At 52.9% G+C, this 19,403-nt stretch overlaps 2 protein-coding genes across 2 annotated transcripts; one reads left to right on the forward strand and one right to left on the reverse strand.

The window, feature by feature from the left end:
- The first annotated feature begins 6,510 nt into the window (after positions 1–6,510).
- PPP2R5B (protein phosphatase 2 regulatory subunit B'beta) lies at positions 6,511–16,004 on the forward strand. Its single transcript, XM_061406884.1, has 14 exons — positions 6,511–7,267; positions 7,707–8,179; positions 8,963–9,159; positions 9,741–9,842; positions 10,002–10,094; positions 10,221–10,351; positions 11,513–11,572; positions 11,676–11,784; positions 12,330–12,383; positions 12,716–12,766; positions 12,890–13,009; positions 14,096–14,223; positions 14,488–14,589; positions 15,215–16,004. The coding sequence occupies exons 2-14, from the start codon at positions 7,981–7,983 to the stop codon at positions 15,357–15,359; spliced, it is 1,491 nt and encodes a 496-aa protein (XP_061262868.1). The 5' UTR covers positions 6,511–7,267; positions 7,707–7,980; the 3' UTR covers positions 15,360–16,004.
- On the reverse strand, positions 16,002–17,357 carry GPHA2 (glycoprotein hormone subunit alpha 2). Its single transcript, XM_061406886.1, has 4 exons — positions 17,276–17,357; positions 16,773–16,875; positions 16,428–16,612; positions 16,002–16,316 (listed from the first exon to the last, which is right to left on the reverse strand). Exons 2-4 carry the CDS (start codon positions 16,873–16,875, stop codon positions 16,215–16,217), a joined length of 390 nt encoding a protein of 129 aa, XP_061262870.1. The 5' UTR covers positions 17,276–17,357; the 3' UTR covers positions 16,002–16,214.
- Positions 17,358–19,403: the final 2,046 nt, after the last annotated feature.

Raw genomic sequence — 19,403 nt, forward strand, 5'->3', positions numbered from 1 at the left:
TACGCTTGCGTATAAATTCTGTGTGGGTGGACCTTTAACCTCTCCTACGGGCTCCGGGAAGGCTGTAGCCTGAGGTGCCAGCCCTTCAAAGGAATGCGCATGTGCCGACTCGTCCAATTGGTACTTGAGGTGGTTGTGGAGGATTTAAAGGGACAGTGTCCCATTAAACTTAGTAAAAGCTTTCTAGAGGACCACTTGGTGTCAGAGCCCCAGCACTTATCTCTAGAAACAATTAACTGAAAACATTTGCATTTTGAGCATTACTTTGCTAGCGTGTGAGATGCTTTTGAACTGTGGTGTTGGAGAAGACTCTGGAGGGTCCCTTGGACTGCAAGGAGATAAAACCAGTCAATCCTAAAAGAAATCAGTCCTGAATATTCATTGGAATATTAAAAGAGAAGAAGAACTAAAGCGCCTCTTGATGAAAGTGAAAGAGGAGAGTGAAAAAGTTGGCTTAAAACTCAACATTCAGAAAACTAAGATCATGGCATCTGGTCCCTTCATGGCAAACAAATGGGGAAAAAATGGAAACAGTGGCTGACTTTATTTTGGGGGGCTCCAAAATCACTGCAAATGGTGACTGCGGCCATGAAATTAAAAGACGCTTGCTCCTTGGAAGAAAAGTTATGACCAACCTTGACAGCATATTAAAAAGCAGAGACATTACTTTGCCAACAAAGGTCTGTCTAGTCAAACCTATGGTTTTTCCAGTAGTCATGTATGGATGTGAGAGTTGGACTATAAAGAAAGCTGAGCGCTGAAGAATTGATGCTTTTGAGCTGTGGTGTTCAAGAAGACTCTTGAGAGTCCCTTGAACTGCAAGGAGATCCAACCAGTCCATCCTAAAGGAAATCAGTCCTGAACATTCAGTGGAAGGACTGATGCTGAAGCTGAAACTCCAATACTTTGGCCACCTGATGTGCAGAACTGACTCATTGGAAAAGACCCTGATGCTGGGAAAGATTGAAGGCGGGAGGAGAAGAGGACGACAGAAGATGAGATGATTGAATGGCATCACCGGCTTGATGGACATGTGTTTGAACAAGCTCCGGGAGTTGGTGACGGACAGGGAGGCCTGGTGTGCTGCAGTCCATGGGGTCGCAGAGAGTAGGGTACGACTGAGCAACTGAACTGAAGTGATTTGCATTTTGCAAAACACTTAACCTTTCTCTATCTCGTTCAACCCTCACAGCAACCCTCTAATGTAGAGACTATTGTAACCATTTTATAAAAAAGGAAACACATTTATAAAGGTTGCTATGAGCCCATAATGAAGAAGGTCTCACCTGGAATGCTTGAGAGGAGATTAATGCATCTTCCCTTCCCTTCTCAGGCCTCCAGCCTCTCTCCCTATGAGAATAATAATAAATTTTAATATCTCTAATCCTAAAATCCAATAAAGAATGGATTCTAACCCCCTTGAGCAGGGGTTTATTATTTTGTACAGCCCTTGAACCAAGAATGGTTTTTACATATTAGAATAGTTGGAAATAATCAAAAGAAGAATAAGATTTCATGACCTAAATAGCGTATGAAATTCACATGTGTCCACAAATAAAGTTTTAGTGGAAGATATCTATGCTCATTTGATTATGTACTCTAGGGCTGCTTTCTTTTTAAAAATTTTAACGAATTTGGCTGCGTAGCTGCAACACGTGGGATCCTCCTTGTGTCATGCAGCCCACGGATTCTCTATATGCAGTGCAAGCTTAGTTGCTCCTCAGCATGTGGGATCTTAGTTCCCTGACCAGGGGTCGAACTTGTGTCCCCTGCATTGCAAGGCAGATTCTTAACCACTGGACTAGCAGGAAACTCCTTGGGACTGCTTTCTTGCTACAGCAGAGTTGAGTACTTGAGACAGAGCCCTACAAAGCCTAAAATATTTATTTTCTGGCCCTTTACAGAAAAATTTGCCCACTCTTGCCTTACAGGTTTGGTCACACAAGATCCCTTACATCATGATGACTTAAGAGATACTCACAGGTAATTATAATCCCATTTTAGCCTTACAAGAGAGATGAACTCTACTGAAATCTAAAACCAAAAGTTGGCCTGAAGCCGAAAGTTCAGGGATCTGGATTCCAATTCCAGCTCTGTGTGGCCTCAGGCAAGTCACTGCTCCTATTGATGAGACTGTTTTAATCCCTTTAACCTGGGTTTGGGTTAGACAGCTCAGTACCTGAAGAGTCTGAAGAACAGCCTCTGAGAGAATTGTTAGAAACACAAGGCAGGCCCCATTCTAGGAGGCCAGCTAATAAGATGCTGCTCAGAAGATGCTTGTGTAATGAATTAAGAGGTCTGCCTGACCCCCATGTTAGGCCAGGAGCAGGGCTGTGTTCATCAAGTGTTTATTAAATTAATAATAAAAATAACAGGGTTTCCCTGGTGGTCTAGTGGCTAAGAATCTGCCTGCCAATGCAGAGGACAGGGGTTTGTTGACTTGAAAAATAGCCAGAACCTAAAAATCGAGGTCCTCCCCTGGACAGCAAGGAGATCAAACCAGTAAATCCTAAAGGACATCAACCCTGAATATTCATTGGAAGGACTGGTGCTGAAGCTGAAACACCAATACTTTGGCCACCTGATGTGAAGACCCAACTCATTGGAAAAGACACTGATGCTGGGAAAGATTGAAGGCAAAAGGAGAAGGAATCGACAGAGGATGAGATGGCTGGATGGCATCACTGACTCAATGGACATGAGTTTGAGCAGACTCAGATAGAGTGATGGACAGAGAAGCCTGGCGTGCTGTAGTCCACAGGGTCACTAAGAGTTGGACACGATTTAGAGACTAGACAACAACAAAAATTGCGAGTCATGTTTTATCTGGGAGACAGCATTTCAGGTGACCCTGAGAGAGCTGTTTTGAGGAGTTTGGGTGGGGAATCAAGTTAAACAGAAGTTTGCAACAAAGGGCAGGTAGTCTGGACATCAAAAGTATTTTTGTGAATTAGAGAAGACCAGAGTTCCCAAGTTAAGGAGTTAAGTGCTTTTCTCTGTATGGGGAGATGCAAGAGTCTGGCCTCACTGAAATCATCCCTTTCCTGTGCACCTCAGCTATCTGGGGCCAGTATCTTGTGCTTTTCACTTCCTGAGTTCCTCAGTGCTCAGCGTGGGGAGTGGCTGCAATCTGATGGCCGTTATGTCTCAGGTATTTTTCTCTTTCCTGAGTGCCCTTAGGGCTCAGGAATTCACATTTGGAGACTGGGAATCCTGATGACTGTGACATCCTTGCTGACTGACATGGCAGGAAATACGCTATTTCTCAGGTTGGATCCCTGGTCTGGGAAGATCCCACATGCCGCAGAGCAACTAAGCCAGTGCACCCCAGTTACTGAGCCCGTGCACGGCAACTACTGAAGCCCGAGCATCTAGAACCCGTGCTCCACAACAAGAGAAGCCACCGCAATGAGAAGCCTGCGCACACAGTGCAGAGTAGCCCCCACTGGCCACAACCAGAGAACGCCCATGGGCAGTAACAAAAACCCAGCACAGCCATAGCTGGAGCCCATCAGGCTCCTCTGTCCATGGAATTCTCCAGGCAAGAATACTGGAGTGTGTCAGTTCAGTTCAGTCGCTCAGGGTTTCCATTGTTTCTCCATCTATTTTCCACGAAGTGATAGGACTGGATGCCATGATCTTAGTTTTCTGAATGTGGAGTTTTAAGCCAGCTTCTTAACTCTCCTCTTTCACCTTTATCAAGAGACTCTTAAGTTCCTCTTTGCTTTCTGCCATTAGGGTGGTGTCATCTGAATATCCGGAGAAGGCAATGGCACCCCACTCCAGTACTCTTGCCTGGAAAATCCCACGGATGGAGGAGCCTGGTCGGCTGCAGTCTGTGGGGTTGAGAAGAGTCGGACATGACTGAGCGACTTCACTTTCACTTTCCACTTTCATGCATTGGAGAAGGAAATGACACCCCACTCCAGTGTTCTTGCCTGGAGAATCCCAGGGACGGGGGAGCCTGGTAGGCTACCGTCTATGGGGTCGCACAGAGTCGGACACGACTTAGCAGCAGCAGCAGTAGCATCTGAATATCTGAGGTTATTGACGTTTCTCCTGGCAATTTTGATTCCAGCTTGAACTTCTTCCAGCCCAGCATTTCGCCTGATGTACTCTGCATGTAAGTTAAATAAGCAGGGTGACAACATACAGCCTTGACGTACCCTTTCCCCAATTTTGAACTAAGTCTGTTGTTCCATGTCTGGTTCTAACTGTTGCTTCTTGACCTGCATACAGGTTTCTCAAGAGGCAGGTAAGGTGGTCTAGTATTTCCATCTCTTTAAGAATTTCCTATAGTTTGTTCCACACAGTCAAAGACTTCAGTGTAGTTAATGAAGCAGATGTTTTTCTGGAATTCTCTTGCTTTTTCTATGATCCAACAGATGTTGGCAATTTGATCTCTGGTTCCTCTGCCTTTTCTAAAGCCACCTTGAACATCTGGAAGGTCTCAGTTCACACACTGTTGAAGCCCAACTTGAAGGATTTTGAGAATTACCTTGCTGGCATGTAAAATGAGCACAATTGTGCAGTAGTGTGAACATTCTTTGGCATTGCCCTTTTTGGGGATTGGAATGAAAACTGACCTTTTCCAGTCCTGTGGCCACTGCTGAGTTTTCCAAATCTGCTGACATATTGAGTGCAGCACTTCAAAGCATCATCTTTTAGGATTTGAAATAGCTCAGCTGGAATTCCATCACCTCCACTAGCTTTGTTCATAGTAATGCTTCCTATGGCCCACTTGACTTCACATTCCAGGATGTCTGGCTCTAGGTGAGTGATCACACCATCGTGTACAACTAATCTCCTGAACCTTTCATCTTGCAAAACCGATATTCTATACTCGTTAAACAGCAACACCAAAATGAGTGAATTTTGTGGTGTGTTAATAATATCTCAGTAAACATGATTTTAAAAATAATTTTCAGGCTTCCCTGGTGGCTCAGTGCTAAAGAAACTCCCTGCCAATGCAGGAGACATCAGTTCAATCCCTGATTTAGGAAGATTCCACATGCCTTGGAGTGACTAAGCCCTGTGCACCACAACTATTGAGCCTGTGCTCTAGAGCCTGGGAGCCACAGCTGCTGAGCCCATGTGCCACAACTACTGAAGCCCTTGCTCTAGAGTCCGTGCTCCGCAACAAGAGAAGCCACCATGATAAGAAGCCCTTGCACTTAAACTGTTAATAGAGAGTAGTCCCTGCTTGCGACAACTAAAGAAAAGCCTGCACAGCAAGGAAGACCCAGGACAACCGAAAATAAATATTTAAAAATTATTTTAAAAGTCTTTTTCAACTCTCCAACAGCCATGTAACATTGTATCTATTTTGAAATGCAGTTCAAAGGCTATTTCTTGCAGGAAATCTTATGTGTGTCTTCTACTCTTCAGTGCCCCAGTCCTCAATCTGAGGGTTGTACAAAGCACCAACCTTCCATGGCCACTCTGGCCTGGAGACCCTCAGAGTCCAGAGCACTGGGCCCGGGACCTGGGCTGGGGGTCTGGAGTTGGTGTGCTCCTGACTTAGGCTGGGAGGTGGGAGCCTGGGCTGCGGTCCTGGATTTTGATGGCAGGATATGTAACCTTGGGCAAAGCACTTCTCCTCTCCACTCCTCGGGGTCCTCATCTGGTTGTAGAAGGTTTGGTGGGCCTCCCCTCCCCCAGCTTTTTCTGTAGGGGTGTTGGAGAAGCTTCATCTCCTAAGCCTGGGAGGTGGGCAAGGAGGAGAGTATGGGCTTCCATTTGACAGATGAAGTCACAAGGGCCAGACGGACAGGCCTGCCGAGCAAAGGATTCTGCTCTGGATCTCAGCCTGGCTAAACTGCAGCCTTTGCTTTTCATTGCTCCGGTAGGTGGGCACCCTTTGGGCACCCAGGCTCCCTCTGCAGCAGGTAAGGTGGCTGGGTGGTTCCAAGGCAGCAGAGTGGCCAACAAGGCCTAGGGCAGGATGAGGAAGACTCTGTAAAGGACCCCAGCCCCTCCCTGACTTCATTGCCAGGTTCCATTGCCCATTCCTGGTGCTCCATGGACCAGTTGTTCATTTGGGCAGAACTTTTGGGTGGAGATTTCGCAGTATAGGGTAGGAGATGAAGTCCAGGAGAATGAAGGGTGTTGGGGTCCAGGGTGCTAGGAAAGGGGCCCAGGACTACAAACCGGGAACTTTTGGCAGGAATGCCAAACTCCTGGAATTCCACCTGTGCCTTGGAGTCCCTGCAGCAGGGTTTTGAACAAGAGACCCCAGGAGCACATCTTAGGTCCCAGAGAGGCTGGGAGTTCCATCCAGAGAGGCTAGCTTGCTGGGGTGGTGTGGCAGCACCAGGGAGCACCTCCAGCTCTGATGCTTTGCCACTCCTAGGCTGGCCCTTTAAATCCAGACCATGATGTCACCTTAGACAGCAAGGGAGGGGAGGGGGACTGCAGGCTGAGGAAGGACTTCATTTCCCAGCAGCCTTGGAGGCACCACACCCCTCCCAGCAGGCACTGACTCACTGCAGACTGTTAACCAGTCCAGTGCCATTTTCTACTGGTGTTTTAAAGTGTCCGGCCATTCTGGAGTGAGAGTGGCCTTCCCTTGTGGGTGGAATGCCTGGGGCACAGATGGAGCAGGGCAAATCTTTGGGTGTGACAGAGGATTGGGCCTCTTTGCTGCCAGAGTCCTGGCATCGCCCCCAGCGTCCTGGTGCAGACTCCTGAGTCGTCCTCTCTCCGTGTGCACTCTCCCTTCCAGAGCCCAGGAGCCCAGCCCCAGTTGGACCCCGTCCCACTCTGCTTCAGTCTTGTCCCCTGGTGCCCGCAGGGATTACCCCTTCGGTCAGGCAGCCGCTTTAATTAGTGCAGGGACTACATCTCCCAGCTGCCCGCGGCGGGAACTTCCTGACGCAGCCCCCCTCCCCCGCCCCCCAAACCCGCGGGGATGTGCGGGCCGACTGGGGGAGGTGACTTGATGTCATCGTGAGAAGCTGGGCGGCGGGTGCCGGTGCGCACAGAGCCGGGGCTCCCGCGGTGCCGCGCGGGTCAGATCCCCCGACTTGAGGAGAGGTCTGCGCGCTGCCCCGGCCAGCCCGGAGCCCGCCGGGCGCCCGCGCCCCGACTTGGGGCTGAGTTGGGGGCATGCTCCGGCCCCCCCCCGGAGCCGGAGAGAGAACCCAGGAGCGCCGCCGCCCAGCGCCAGCGCCCCGAACCGAACCGCTGCGAAGGAGCCCTGAGCAGCTGCTGCCCTCCCCATAGGCAGCCCCTGGAGGGCCGTGACCTAAGTCTGGGCATCTGAGAAGTGAGTGTACCCCCATTGGGAGGCAGATGAGATTTGGGGGTGAGGAAGGAGAAACTGAGGTTGGGGAGGGCGCCGGGTTGTAGGAGGCGGGTGGCATGGGGATAGGGCCCCCATTCTTGGAAGAGTCCCTGGTGACCCTGATTAGTGGAGCAGGAACAGGGTCCCCATTCTGTTAGGGGCCAGGGATGAGGGCCAAGGTCCCCATTCTAGATAGGGTCTGGCTTGGGGGAGAGGCCCTATTTTGAGGGGGTTGTTTTAGAGCCTGGGGCCTTTATGTCTGGGACAAGGGAGGCACCTGCACCTCGTTTAGGGTCTGGGCCAGGGTCGAAAGGCAGGAAGATGGGCTGTCAGCGGCAGCCCCACAGGCTGTCCTGAAAGAACTGACAGGCTCTCTGTCTCTTTCTTGCCGACCTCTCTGCCCTGACTTTTTTTTCAAAAGAGCCAGGCTGGGAATCCTAGCTGGACTCTTCGGACCCTCAGGAAGGACCTGAAACCTGAGCCATCCTCCTCTCTACCGTGCTTGCCCCCCAGGACTGGGCAGTTGCCAAAGGTCCTGGGGGGGTCCCAGGACTGTGGTTGTGCCCACCCCATCCCCCCCACCTCCCGCAGCGCACAGGATGGGCCCAAGTTAGTCAACCCAGCCTCACTCAGCATCTTGCAGCCCCAGAGGGAACCTCAGGGGCTCTGAAGGCTTGACCCACCGCCTAGCTGCCATGGAGACGAAGCTACCCCCAGCGAGCACCCCCACCAGCCCCTCTTCCCCGGGGCTGTCCCCTGTACCCCCACCCGACAAGGTGGACGGCTTCTCCCGCCGTTCCCTCCGCAGGGCCCGGCCCCGGCGGTCCCACAGCTCCTCACAGTTCCGCTATCAGAGCAACCAGCAAGAACTCACTCCACTGCCCCTGCTCAAAGGTGAGCCCGGCTGCTGGCCGCGAGGGGACCTGAGTCCTGGAGTGGGCCAGCGAGCCTTGGGGGTGGGGGAGTGAGAAGCAGCTGGCAGCTGTGATCCGACGGAGTCTGGATGGCCCCTTCCGAGCAAGGGACTCCACCACCTGAGCTGACCCCCACCCCCCAGCCCTCTCGCCCTCTGTGCTGACGCATGGCCTGACTGGCCTGTCATCCTTGGAGGTGGGGCATCTGGAGGTGGTGCCACCCTGGGGGGCAGACCAGGGCTAAGGGTGGGGCCTACAGCCTGGGTTCCAGGAAGCCACTAGCAGCCTGGCTGCTGCCAGGGTCCTGGAGCAGGTGCTCAGCATGGCTCCCTGCAATCACGGTGTTGTCCCCCCACCTCTGGGTACAGGGCCCCACTAGCTGAGGCAGAGGGCACCCGGGAGACTCCTAGTCCTGGCTCTTCTCCCCACTTCTGGCTCTTAGAACAGAGTGCTACCTAGGAGAGGGAGGCCGTGGCTGCTGGGGGCACCTGTGGAAGGCCCAGGAGTCCAGGGTCTGTAACCATGCTTTCCAGTCAGGCCGCCGTGTTCTCTGGGCCTCAGTTAGGATGAAGAGATGAAGCTCCTTTACCTCACAAGGATGGAGGGTGGGACAGAAGTGGTTTACTCTCTGCAAGGAGTGGGAGATGGCCCAGAAGCATGGGGCATGGGGGCAGAGGAGCCTGCCCTAGGGATTAGGAAGGCCTGCCCCTGCCCAGAGCTGCAGCAGCTGGGGCCCAGGCTCAGACCCCTCCTCCCTCCCCAGATGTGCCAGCCTCTGAGCTGCACGAGCTGCTGAGCCGGAAGCTGGCCCAGTGTGGGGTGATGTTTGACTTCTTGGACTGTGTGGCTGACCTGAAGGGGAAGGAGGTGAAGCGGGCGGCACTCAATGAGCTGGTGGAGTGCGTGGGGAGCACCCGGGGGGTCCTCATTGAGCCTGTCTACCCAGACATCATCCGCATGGTGAGCACCGTGGTGTGCATGGGAACCCTACTGCCTGCCCGCGGAGCTCCCGGGCAGAGAATAAACCCATACACTGGCTTGGCCTTAGGGCCCATGTCTTCCCGCCTGACCCGTCTCCCAGCCCCACTCCTGCCCAGCACTCTGCCAGTGTGGGTCCCTCAGTGCCCCCTGGGCTTGTCCCACCCTGCCCTTTTGCTTACGCTCTCCTGAGGCCTGGTGTGCATTCCACACGTTCCTTGTGCCATGGCCTAGCTCATCTGCTGCTTCTTCCATGAAGCCTCTCTCAGTACTCAAACTAGAAATCTCCCCTTTACTGCTTAGAAAGTCCGTAGACCTTACCATTTTCCATCTTGTCTTCCCTGCTGGCCTGCACCTGGTAGAGGGTGGGGATGTGTCTCATCTGCCCCTCAGTCCCCAACCCCAAGCCCAGGTCTTCCATGAATTAGATGTTTAGGCAGTGATTACAAAGGAGGGAACTGCTTGCTGAGGCAGGTGCTGAGGCCCGTTAGACTCTGGATGAGGGGTGTCCTAGATTCTGCCTCAGGGGGTTCTTCCTTAAAGAACCCTGACCTGCCCCTCAGATCTCAGTGAATATCTTTCGGACGCTGCCGCCCAGTGAGAACCCTGAATTTGACCCTGAAGAGGATGAGCCCAACCTTGAGCCTTCCTGGCCACATCTTCAGGTAGGCAGGCTGGGGAAGACAGGGATATGAGTTTCAGAAGAGACCCGAGGAGGGGGTAGAGGGTCTCTTGAGATCCTGGACTGTTGGCTGAGGGCCACAGGGCAGGATGAAGGGGAAGGCAGTTCCTGAACTCACCGTGTTGTCTGTCCCCTCCTCCAGCTGGTATATGAGTTTTTCCTGCGTTTCTTGGAGAGCCCAGACTTCCAGCCCTCTGTGGCCAAGAGATATGTGGATCAAAAGTTTGTCTTGATGGTGAAGTGGGGAACCCGGGCCGGGTGGTGTCATGGAGCAGGGGCAGGCTCTCTGTGGGGGCGTGGGGATAGGATGGAAGTAGCCTGGCTTGGTCTCTTTCCTAACCCCTGATCCCGGCACCCACAGCTCCTGGAGCTGTTTGATAGCGAGGACCCCCGGGAGCGTGAGTACCTCAAGACCATCTTGCACCGGGTCTACGGCAAGTTCCTGGGGCTCCGGGCCTACATCCGCAAACAGTGCAGCCATATCTTCCTCCGGTGGGTGCCTGCTGCCTGCCCTGCTGAAACCTAGGGAGGGAGCGGGGAGAGCTGTGGGAAGAAGACACAGGCAAAGGCTTCTGGGCTAGGGGATCCTGTAGAACTATGGCTTATTGAGTTTTTTTCTTGGCAGCATGTACTGCTGCCAGTAGTACTGCTTATACAAACCCTGTGAGATCAACAGAGAAAGGGTATTTATTTCTGTTTTACAGATGAAAAATAGAGGCTGAGAGATGAAATGGTTGCAGGGACTAGGTCAGTTCAGGGGGCCTAGGATCTAAATCTTTTGATCTTTGTTGTACCAGGCCATAGGACCCAAAGAAAGGGATTCTTTCTGTAAATATGTATTGAGCACCAATGCCTACTTGGCATCAGGGGCCCATATGGCCTTGTAGTTGAGACTGGCTCTCGAACTCGATGGCCTGTGTTTGAGTTTGGTTCAAATATTTGGGTGAATTTGGGCAAAATATTTAAGCTCTTTCCTAGCTTCCTCATCTCTAGAATGAGAATGATAAGTATACTAACACAGAGACAGTTGTCAAGATGAAAGGAGGCAATGCCTTCGATCACTGTAACTCCCGGACAAAGACTAGAACTCTGAAACCTTAGCTCTTATTGTTATTAGCTATGAAATAGGTGAGGAATGATCCCTGTCCTCCAGGAGCTCAGGGTATTAGATCCCTTGCTTATTAACTTTAGGGCAAGTTTGACTGAGCTGCTGAGCCCTGATTTCTTCATCTGTTTGATGGATCTAATAAGCTCTACCTCTTGGGATAGTTTTGAGAAACACGTAGCCCAGAATAGACACTGTCATTCTTTCAGTTGACTGGCATGAAGAGTGAAGGACTCAGGCTGAGTGCCTGTGGACTGGATGGGGACCAAGTAATGAGCGTTAGGGTCTGGCAGACGGTGCTTCACAGAAGAGAGTTTTGAGCTGGGACCCAGAGTGGCAGTGGTGGCTGGGCTGAGAGGGTGATGTAGAAGTGGGTGTGGATCTCAGTGGGCCCGGTTTGGTGTTTGGGGAAGAGAGCACAGCCTCTGGGTTGGGAGAGAGCTGGGTTAACGTGCAGGGCTGGGGTGGGTAGGCAGGGTGGTTGAGAGGAGGGTCGGGTCTGCTCCTATTGCCTTGAACTCTTGTGCATCCTTCTCTTCCTCTCAAAGGTTCATCTATGAATTCGAGCACTTCAATGGCGTTGCTGAACTGCTGGAGATCTTAGGAAGGTGACTCTCTCGGGGCCTCAGCTGGAGCATCTGGAGGATTCTGGGAGGAAGGATGGAGGCCCAGTCATCCCAACCCTCTTCATCTCTTCTGTCCCCTCCTCAGCATCATCAATGGCTTTGCACTGCCCCTGAAGACTGAGCACAAGCAGTTCCTGGTTCGAGTCCTGATTCCCCTGCACTCTGTCAAGTCGCTGTCTGTCTTTCATGCCCAGGTAAGGCCCAGGCCTGGCCCTGCCATGGTGGAGAGGTCCTGAGGGTCAGGGCAGCCACCGGACTGGCAGGGTCAGCCTGACACTCTGACTCCAGGCACTCTAAAGCATGAACTCATGGGATCCTCTCTCACCTTTTTCTTGACTAATTCTCTTCCATCTACCTTAGAGAATCCCCACGATCCTTTCAGGCCGATCTTAGACATCAGCTCTCTGAAGGCTTCCCAGACCCCTCCCTCTTAACCTGCTCTGGGCAGGATTAAGCTCTCCTCTTTCTATATTCCCGTAGATCATGGTACAGATTGTGGTTATGGAACCTTTTATAAAATTTATAAGGATTGGTTTGCTGAATATTTCCCCTGTAGGGTCATTATTGTGTCCCTACACATCAAACACGGTGCCTGGTATGTCCTAGGTGGCCAGTAAATGCTTGGTGAATGAGCGAAGAGTAAGTGAGCAAATATCTGGTGCCCTGTCCCGGTCCCCTCTGACCCTGTGCTCTTTCTCTCTGCCTACCCCTCCACCACCCTACCCCCGCTGCCTTGCAGCTGGCATACTGTGTGGTGCAGTTCCTGGAGAAGGATGCAACCCTGACAGAGCATGTGAGTACCTCTGGTGTGTGCGCTAAATTGCTTCAGTCTCGTCCGACTCTTTGTGGCCCTATAGACTGTAGCCCGCCAGGCTCCTCTGTCCTTGGGATTCTCCAGGCAAGAATACTGGAGTGGGTTGTCATGCCCTCCTCCAGGGGATCTTCCCAACCCAGGGATTGAACCCACGTCTTGTGCATCTCCTGCATTGCAGGTGGATTCTTTACCACTGAGCCCCCAGGGAAGCCCTCAAGTACCTCTGGTGGGGGAAGCAACCTGGCGTCCTGGCAGGCCACCCTGGGGCCAACCCTGGCAGGCCTGACTCCTTTCTGCCTCAACTCCCACAGGTGATCCGGGGGCTGCTCAAATACTGGCCAAAAACCTGTACCCAGAAAGAGGTATGAAGAAGGGCTCTGGTGTCCACTGCAGGGAGGCTGGGAAGGCTTGGCTTCCGGAAGGCAGTTGGGTGTATGTCGGGGGAGATGGGAACCATCGCCCCTGTGTCCCTGCCCCCACCCCAGGTGATGTTTCTGGGGGAGATGGAGGAGATTCTGGATGTTATCGAGCCCTCGCAGTTCGTGAAGATCCAGGAGCCCCTCTTCAAGCAGGTGGCCCGCTGTGTGTCCAGCCCCCACTTCCAGGTACAGGTGGGGACAGGTGGGGTAAGAGCCAGGGTACGGACTGGAAGGTTGGCAGGTTGACCTCACACAGCTTCCTCTGCCCTCAGTTTCTCCTCTGGACCTTCCTGGGTCTGATAATGTGGAGATGCTGGACTCAGGGTCAGGAGACCTCGCAAATCACTTCACCACTCTGAGTTGGATTAAGCTTCCTTGTCTGTAGAATGGGCCAACTGGGTGGAGAGGAGAACTGAAGAGATGGTAGCACAAACACATCTGGTAAACTGGAATGGATGTTTACCAGACGTCCCTGAATGGGATGGGTGGTTGTCATCACTTTCCCCCTTTCTTAGTGGCCTTAAATTTCATTAGCCTCCCAGAGACCAGCAAGGCTTCCCCACTCCATCCAGGCTGGATGTAACCAGTGTTCTCCTACATGTGTATGCAGACTTTCATTTTTATAAGCCGTAACCTGGTGGTCCGAGAAGGCACTGGCACCCCACTCCAGTACTCTTGCTGGAAAATCCCACAGACAGAGCCACCTGGTAGGCTGCTGTCCGTGGGGTCGCTAAGAGTAGGACACAACTGAGCAACTTCACTTTCACTTTTCACTTTCATGCATTGGAGAAGGAAATGGCAACCCACTCCAGTGTTCTTGCCTGGAGAATCCCAGGGATGGGGGAGCCTGGTGTTGCACAGAGTCAGACACGACTGAAGCAACTTAGCAGCAGCAGCAGCAACCTGGTGGTTGTCAATTTTTCTCACAGTGACTCTGGCACTTCAGTTTACTAAATACCTCATATAATTCTTATAACAGCTGTATGGAGGTAGCTATTATTAGCCCCAATTTACAGATTTGAAAACTGAGGCTGAGGAGTAAATTGCCTTTCCCAAAGTCATGTGGCCAGTGTGTAGTGGAGCCAGGATTCACCTTTGAGCATTGGACTCCAAATCCAATGTTCTTTGCACCTCACCACGTTGGTCAGATGAACCCTGAAGATGGGGTGTAAGGAGGACAGCGTGCCCTGGGTTTGGGGCTGGGTCTGATTCTGGGATGGGCACCTGCAGGGAAGCCACTGAGGCGCTTACTCTGCCATCTTGCTGCCCCAGGTTGCAGAGCGGGCTCTGTATTTCTGGAACAATGAGTATATCCTGAGCCTCATTGAGGACAATTGCCACACTGTGCTGCCTGCTGTGTTTGGGACCCTCTACCAAGTCTCCAAGGAGCACTGGAATCAGTGAGTGCCCAGGCTTTGACTTGACCCACAGAGGCTGGGGCAGGGCCAGCCAGTCCAGAACTGGGGTTACTCCTAGCTGGAGAGGATCAGGGAAGGCATCTGAAGGTGGCGGAGGGGTGGTGAAAGGGGAAGGAGAAGGGTAGTGCTTGTGGTGTTCAGGGCTGCAGGCTGTTTGGGACACAGAGATAGGCAGAATGCTGGAGTGGGAGGTGGGACCCAACTGAAATTGCTCTCATCTCTCACCTCATCCTTGTCCCTGCCAAGAACCATTGTGTCTCTGATCTACAATGTGCTCAAGACCTTCATGGAGATGAATGGGAAGCTGTTTGATGAGCTCACGGCCTCCTACAAGCTGGAAAAGCAGCAGTGAGTGCTGAGAGGCTGGGCATGGAGGGAGAGGGGAGAAAAGCAGGAAAAGGACCAGCCCCTAAGGGTTGGAGGGAACCTAAAAGGACAACCCATATCCCATCTGGTGAGATGTTTAAAGTCTCTCCCTAAGGTCTTGTCACGTGCTGGGCCATCTGTGCCCAGCTTTCCACTGCATCCTCCAATTATCCTCCCAAGTACTTCCTCCTAGTATGGAGGTTACTGGTGGCTCAGTGGTAAAGAATCTGCCTGCCAATGCAGGAGATGCAGGTTTGATCCCTGGGTCAGATAGATCCCCTGGAGAAGGAAATAGCTACCCACTCCAGTATTCTTGCCTGGAAAATCCCATGGCTAGGGAAGCCTGGTGGGCTACAGTACATGGGGTTGCAAAAGAGTTGGACATGACTTAGCAACTAAACAACATAACAACAGCCCCTCAGGCGGGGCCTCTCAGGGCCAGGCTGATCCACCTACTCCATGACCATGGGTGGGACCCATCTCTCCTTGGTGTTTTCTCCCCAAGTGGAAGATTCCCACTGAGTCTCTTTGCAGGTGGGGTAGTGGTGAGGGAGTTAGATTGCAGTTGGAGCTCCAGGAAGGGGACTGCCTCTCCCTCTCTCCCCAGGGAGCAGCAGAAGGCCCGGGAACGTCAGGAGCTGTGGCAAGGCCTGGAGGAGCTACGGCTACGCCGGTTACAGGGGACCCAGGGGGCCAAAGAGGCCCCGCTGCAGCGGCTTACACCCCAGGTCACCGGTGGAGGTCAGAGCTAAAGATCCCCAGAAGGGGAGGAGCTAAACCCAGAGCTATCAGTCCCTCCACCCTCCCTCCTGCCCAGGGGCCCAGAGAGATACACACCTGCTCCTGGCCTTGCCAGTGGGGGCTTGGAGGGCTCCCTGCCTGGCCCAGCGTGGGCAGTTTCCTCTGGGGGGAGAGGAGGAGAGATGGTGGTCCTGGCAACAGAACTCTCAGGCCCTCCTGGCAGGACTGGACCAGGGTACATTTGATCAGGAAGCGGCCATCGGGGACTGCCCTGCCCCACAAAGCTGGGCTCCAGACTGCAGGCAGGTTCCCAACCCCCGCTCCCAGCCTAGGGCAAGCGGACGCAGCCCCTCGCCTGCCCCACCTTGTGCCAGCGCAAGGTCCTTCCTCACCCCACCATGGGATCCATGGTCTATTTATTCTCCCCCAGCTCCCCTGCAACACAGACATTATCCTGGGCCTGGGGCACCCTCCTCCCCTCTCCTCCCTGGCCCTGTACATCCTTGTCCCCTTTTTATTTATTGGGCAGGGGGAGGGGTAAGGGCACAGGCAGAAAGAAGATTCCCTGTGTCCTGGGACAAGGGGGGTGGTCACAGTAACTGTGGTCTGTTCCCCTTTCCATGGCTGGGGGTAGATTTAATAAAGAGAGAAACTCACGATCTGCTTACTTTATTTAGGGGTAGGGACAAGGGGGAGGTGAACTGATGAAGGACTGGTTCGGAAGCCAGGCAGAGGTGGGGAAGAGGCAGAAACCCCCCTCTTCTCAGAGGGTTGGACCTGTTATCCTTACTGAGGTTCAGGATATATAGGATATACTCCAACTCTAAACCCTGTGACCAGGGGGAGGGGAAGGGGAGAAGGATGGGCTAGTAGCGCGAGAGGCGACACATGTCACACTGGCAGGCCCTGGCCGTGAAGATCTCCAGCTCCTCCTTCCGGTTCCCCCCACAATGCAGCTGTACCTTCACCTGTAGGAGAGGTGGGTGTCTGTTCCAGGCTCCTTTCTTAGGCCATCTTAGATCCCTGCCTCCTCTGTCTCTGCAACCCCAATGAGCCACTACCGAGCTCAGCCCCCTCACCTTCCTCAGGCCGCTGATGGTACAGCACTGAGACACGGAGGTGATGTTATGTCGATAACCACTGGCCACCAGCACGGAGTACCGGGAAGGGAAGGCGCTGGACTCGCAGTGGCCCACACAGGCCTGTGCCACATGGGAGCCCTGGCAGGTGCCTTGGCGGTCACTTCGCACCGTCACGTTGAAGGCTAGGAGACAGGGGAGTGGTAAATGGTGCCTTGGCGAAGGCTTGCCCAGCACCTGCCGCCTGAGCCTCACTGGGTCCCTCAAGGGTGCTGCCTGCCCCGCCTTGGTCCAATCCATCTGCTCTTTGCTTCCACCCAGCTCTCTGCTCCCAGAGTCACTTACGGTGCAAGTAGCAGCCTGGGATGGCAGCCTGTCGACTCTGGCCTTCAGTGACCGCCAGGAGCAGCAGGCAGAGGAGCAGGGTTTGGGGGGACGCCATGGGCATCTGAAACACAGAGGGTGGGTAGATGTTTCTAGGTGGGTGTGCAGGTGTGGGGGAGGAGTTCTTTACATGCTGCATGCCTCTGGGTGAATAAGCCAGGGCTAGGCTGGTCTGTCTGGGGTGAGGCATGCCTCGAGGGCCTGTCTTTCCCTTGGGTGTGCCTTTGGGTGTATGTGTATGTGCATGTATGTGTGTACCCGTCCTCTCTGGATGGGTGTGAGTGTGAGCAGCTGTCCCAGTATGACTCGCATGTCAGCCCACTGCAGTGATTCTCCCCAGGAATCTCCTCCACCATCTGGAGCACAAACCTCCGCCTCCCTCCACCTGCCCCATCTGGGCCTGCAGGACCCTTAGCTGGAGCCCCTAGGCCCTCCCCGGGCTCTTGCTGCCTCAGTGAGCTCACCGCTTCTGAATGGATCGTTGAATGGCTCCTCTTGCCTCCTGCTGGTCTCCTGACGGTGCTGGCTCTCCGAGTTTTTATTCGCCATCATCCTGGAGCCACGCCTTCTTGGAGATCAGCTTTCAGGCCTGCCTCTCTTCTGCCCGAAGCCTCACAGCAAAACCACCTGGGAGATCCTGCTCTTCTCTGAGGTGTGGTCCTCAGAGGGTGGTTTCTGCTTTCCAGCTGTCCTATGGCTGCCTGTGGCCCAGGGCTGGGGAAGTGAGGTGTACAGAGAAGGCCAGGACCTGGCAGAGGGGGCAGTGTGTGTGCGCTTGGGGAGAGAGGGCTCTGGACTGGGCTGAGTTGTGGCCACCTGGGTTCTCTTCTTTGCTGTGTGACCTCGGGCAGGACACTACTGTTTAGGGCTTTGCCAGCCCAACCTTAAAGTGATTAAACTCAGCCCTGCCTATCTCTTTTACCCACTGCAAAGGTAAGGATGGAGAGAGATTCTTACGGACAAGGAGGTGAAAGCGTCTCACTGATGATATCAGTGGGGATATCCCGAGAGGTGCTTCATGGCAGAGCCAGAGGAGAGTGGGGCAGGGGGTTATAAGTTCGTTTCAGAGCTTCACTTTCACTGTCAAGTGGATGACTTCTCATTCTGGGGGTCAGCTGCAGTGTGGGGCTCCCCCTAGTTCCTGGAATAACAGGGACCTGACACCTGGAAGAGCCTGAAGCCATCAACCCCAGCAGATCCAATCATTTAGTCCAGCCCTGGCTCTGGTGTTGCAGGTGGAGGCAACTAAGGTTCAGAGAAGGAAATTTACTGAAGGTCACACAGCTAGTTCATGGCAGGGCTGATTTGGAACCCAAATCTGCTGTTCATGCATGGTGCTTAATTATACCTGGGGCGAGAATGTGGCAAGTTAGAAAAAGACCCCTCTCATCAGCGAGAGCCACAGGGGCTGGGCAAGGGAGAAATGAGAAGGAAGCCAGTGCTAACTCTGGCCCTGCACACCCCAGGGCTACAGTCTCACTGACCTGCTCAGAGAAGCAGAGCCAACCACACAGACAGCCAGAGCTGGAAGGCACTTGAGAGCTCATCAAATCCTACCCTTTCATTTTCCAGATGAGAAAATAAGAACCAGAAAGGAAAGTGACTTTGCCAAGGGTTCATTGTAAGCTTGGAAGTCAGAATGGCACTACTCAGATTTCCAGACTCTGGAGCTGAGCCTCTGGACAGCTTTGTAAAGCAGGCTGTGTTTGGGACAGGAGGGCAAAGGCGTAAACACTAGTCCTCCAGTCCTCACGCAGAGTGACTTCCCCTTCAGCCCTTCTCCCCTCAGGTCCCAGGCCCTTCAGTAGCCCACCTCATCTGTCCTCCCCACCTAGGGAAAGGTATCAGAACAAGGGGTCTCCAAGAGACCCCTTTAGCAGTCCAGCCCTAACTTTTCCATTTACCATGAGACACTTCCAGCATGACAGATAATCAGCTCTGTTCAAAGAGTAGGAGTGACAAGCGCTCATTACCTTACAAAGTGGCCTATTCTAATGCTGGTCATCTCTGCAGTTAAAAAATGCCTCTAACCTACACTAACTTCAAGTTAATCCAGTAAACTGCTCTGCATTACTGTCAAAAGCCAAAGGAGTAGCTAGATGAGAAGAATTTATCTACGAAGAGACTGTATTTTGGGGCCAAATGGGGTGAACTGACAAGACATGATTTCTTGAGGGGCAGCAGGGCTCAGGACATGGACATTCTCTAACCTGGCCAGGAGAGTTGAAGATTTGAGGTCAGGTACAGACTCCACCTACCCAAAGTGTTCTGTTAACAACTGGATCCCTGTATCTTGAGAAAAAGATAAGAGTTTGCTCTCTCTCTACTCCCACTAAAATTCAGTGATTAAGTCTTCATAAATAATTTATTGTCATTAGAAATCAAAGTGCTAGAGATGAAAGACCCAAATGGCCCATTGGGCAGTAAAATTCTCAGACTAAAGCATTTTAGAAACTTACATTCTTAGTGATTTAAATTGGGTGAGGACACTCCTTTGTTAAGAGGCAAATGACAGGACAAACCCACAAGAGGACTCAGGGAGTCTGGGGCTTTCGTTCTCCATGACTGGAGCGTCAGAAGCAGAGAGCGGAG

Source organism: Bos javanicus, chromosome 29 (genome assembly GCF_032452875.1).
Source record: "Bos javanicus breed banteng chromosome 29, ARS-OSU_banteng_1.0, whole genome shotgun sequence".
NCBI lineage: Eukaryota > Metazoa > Chordata > Mammalia > Artiodactyla > Bovidae > Bos > Bos javanicus.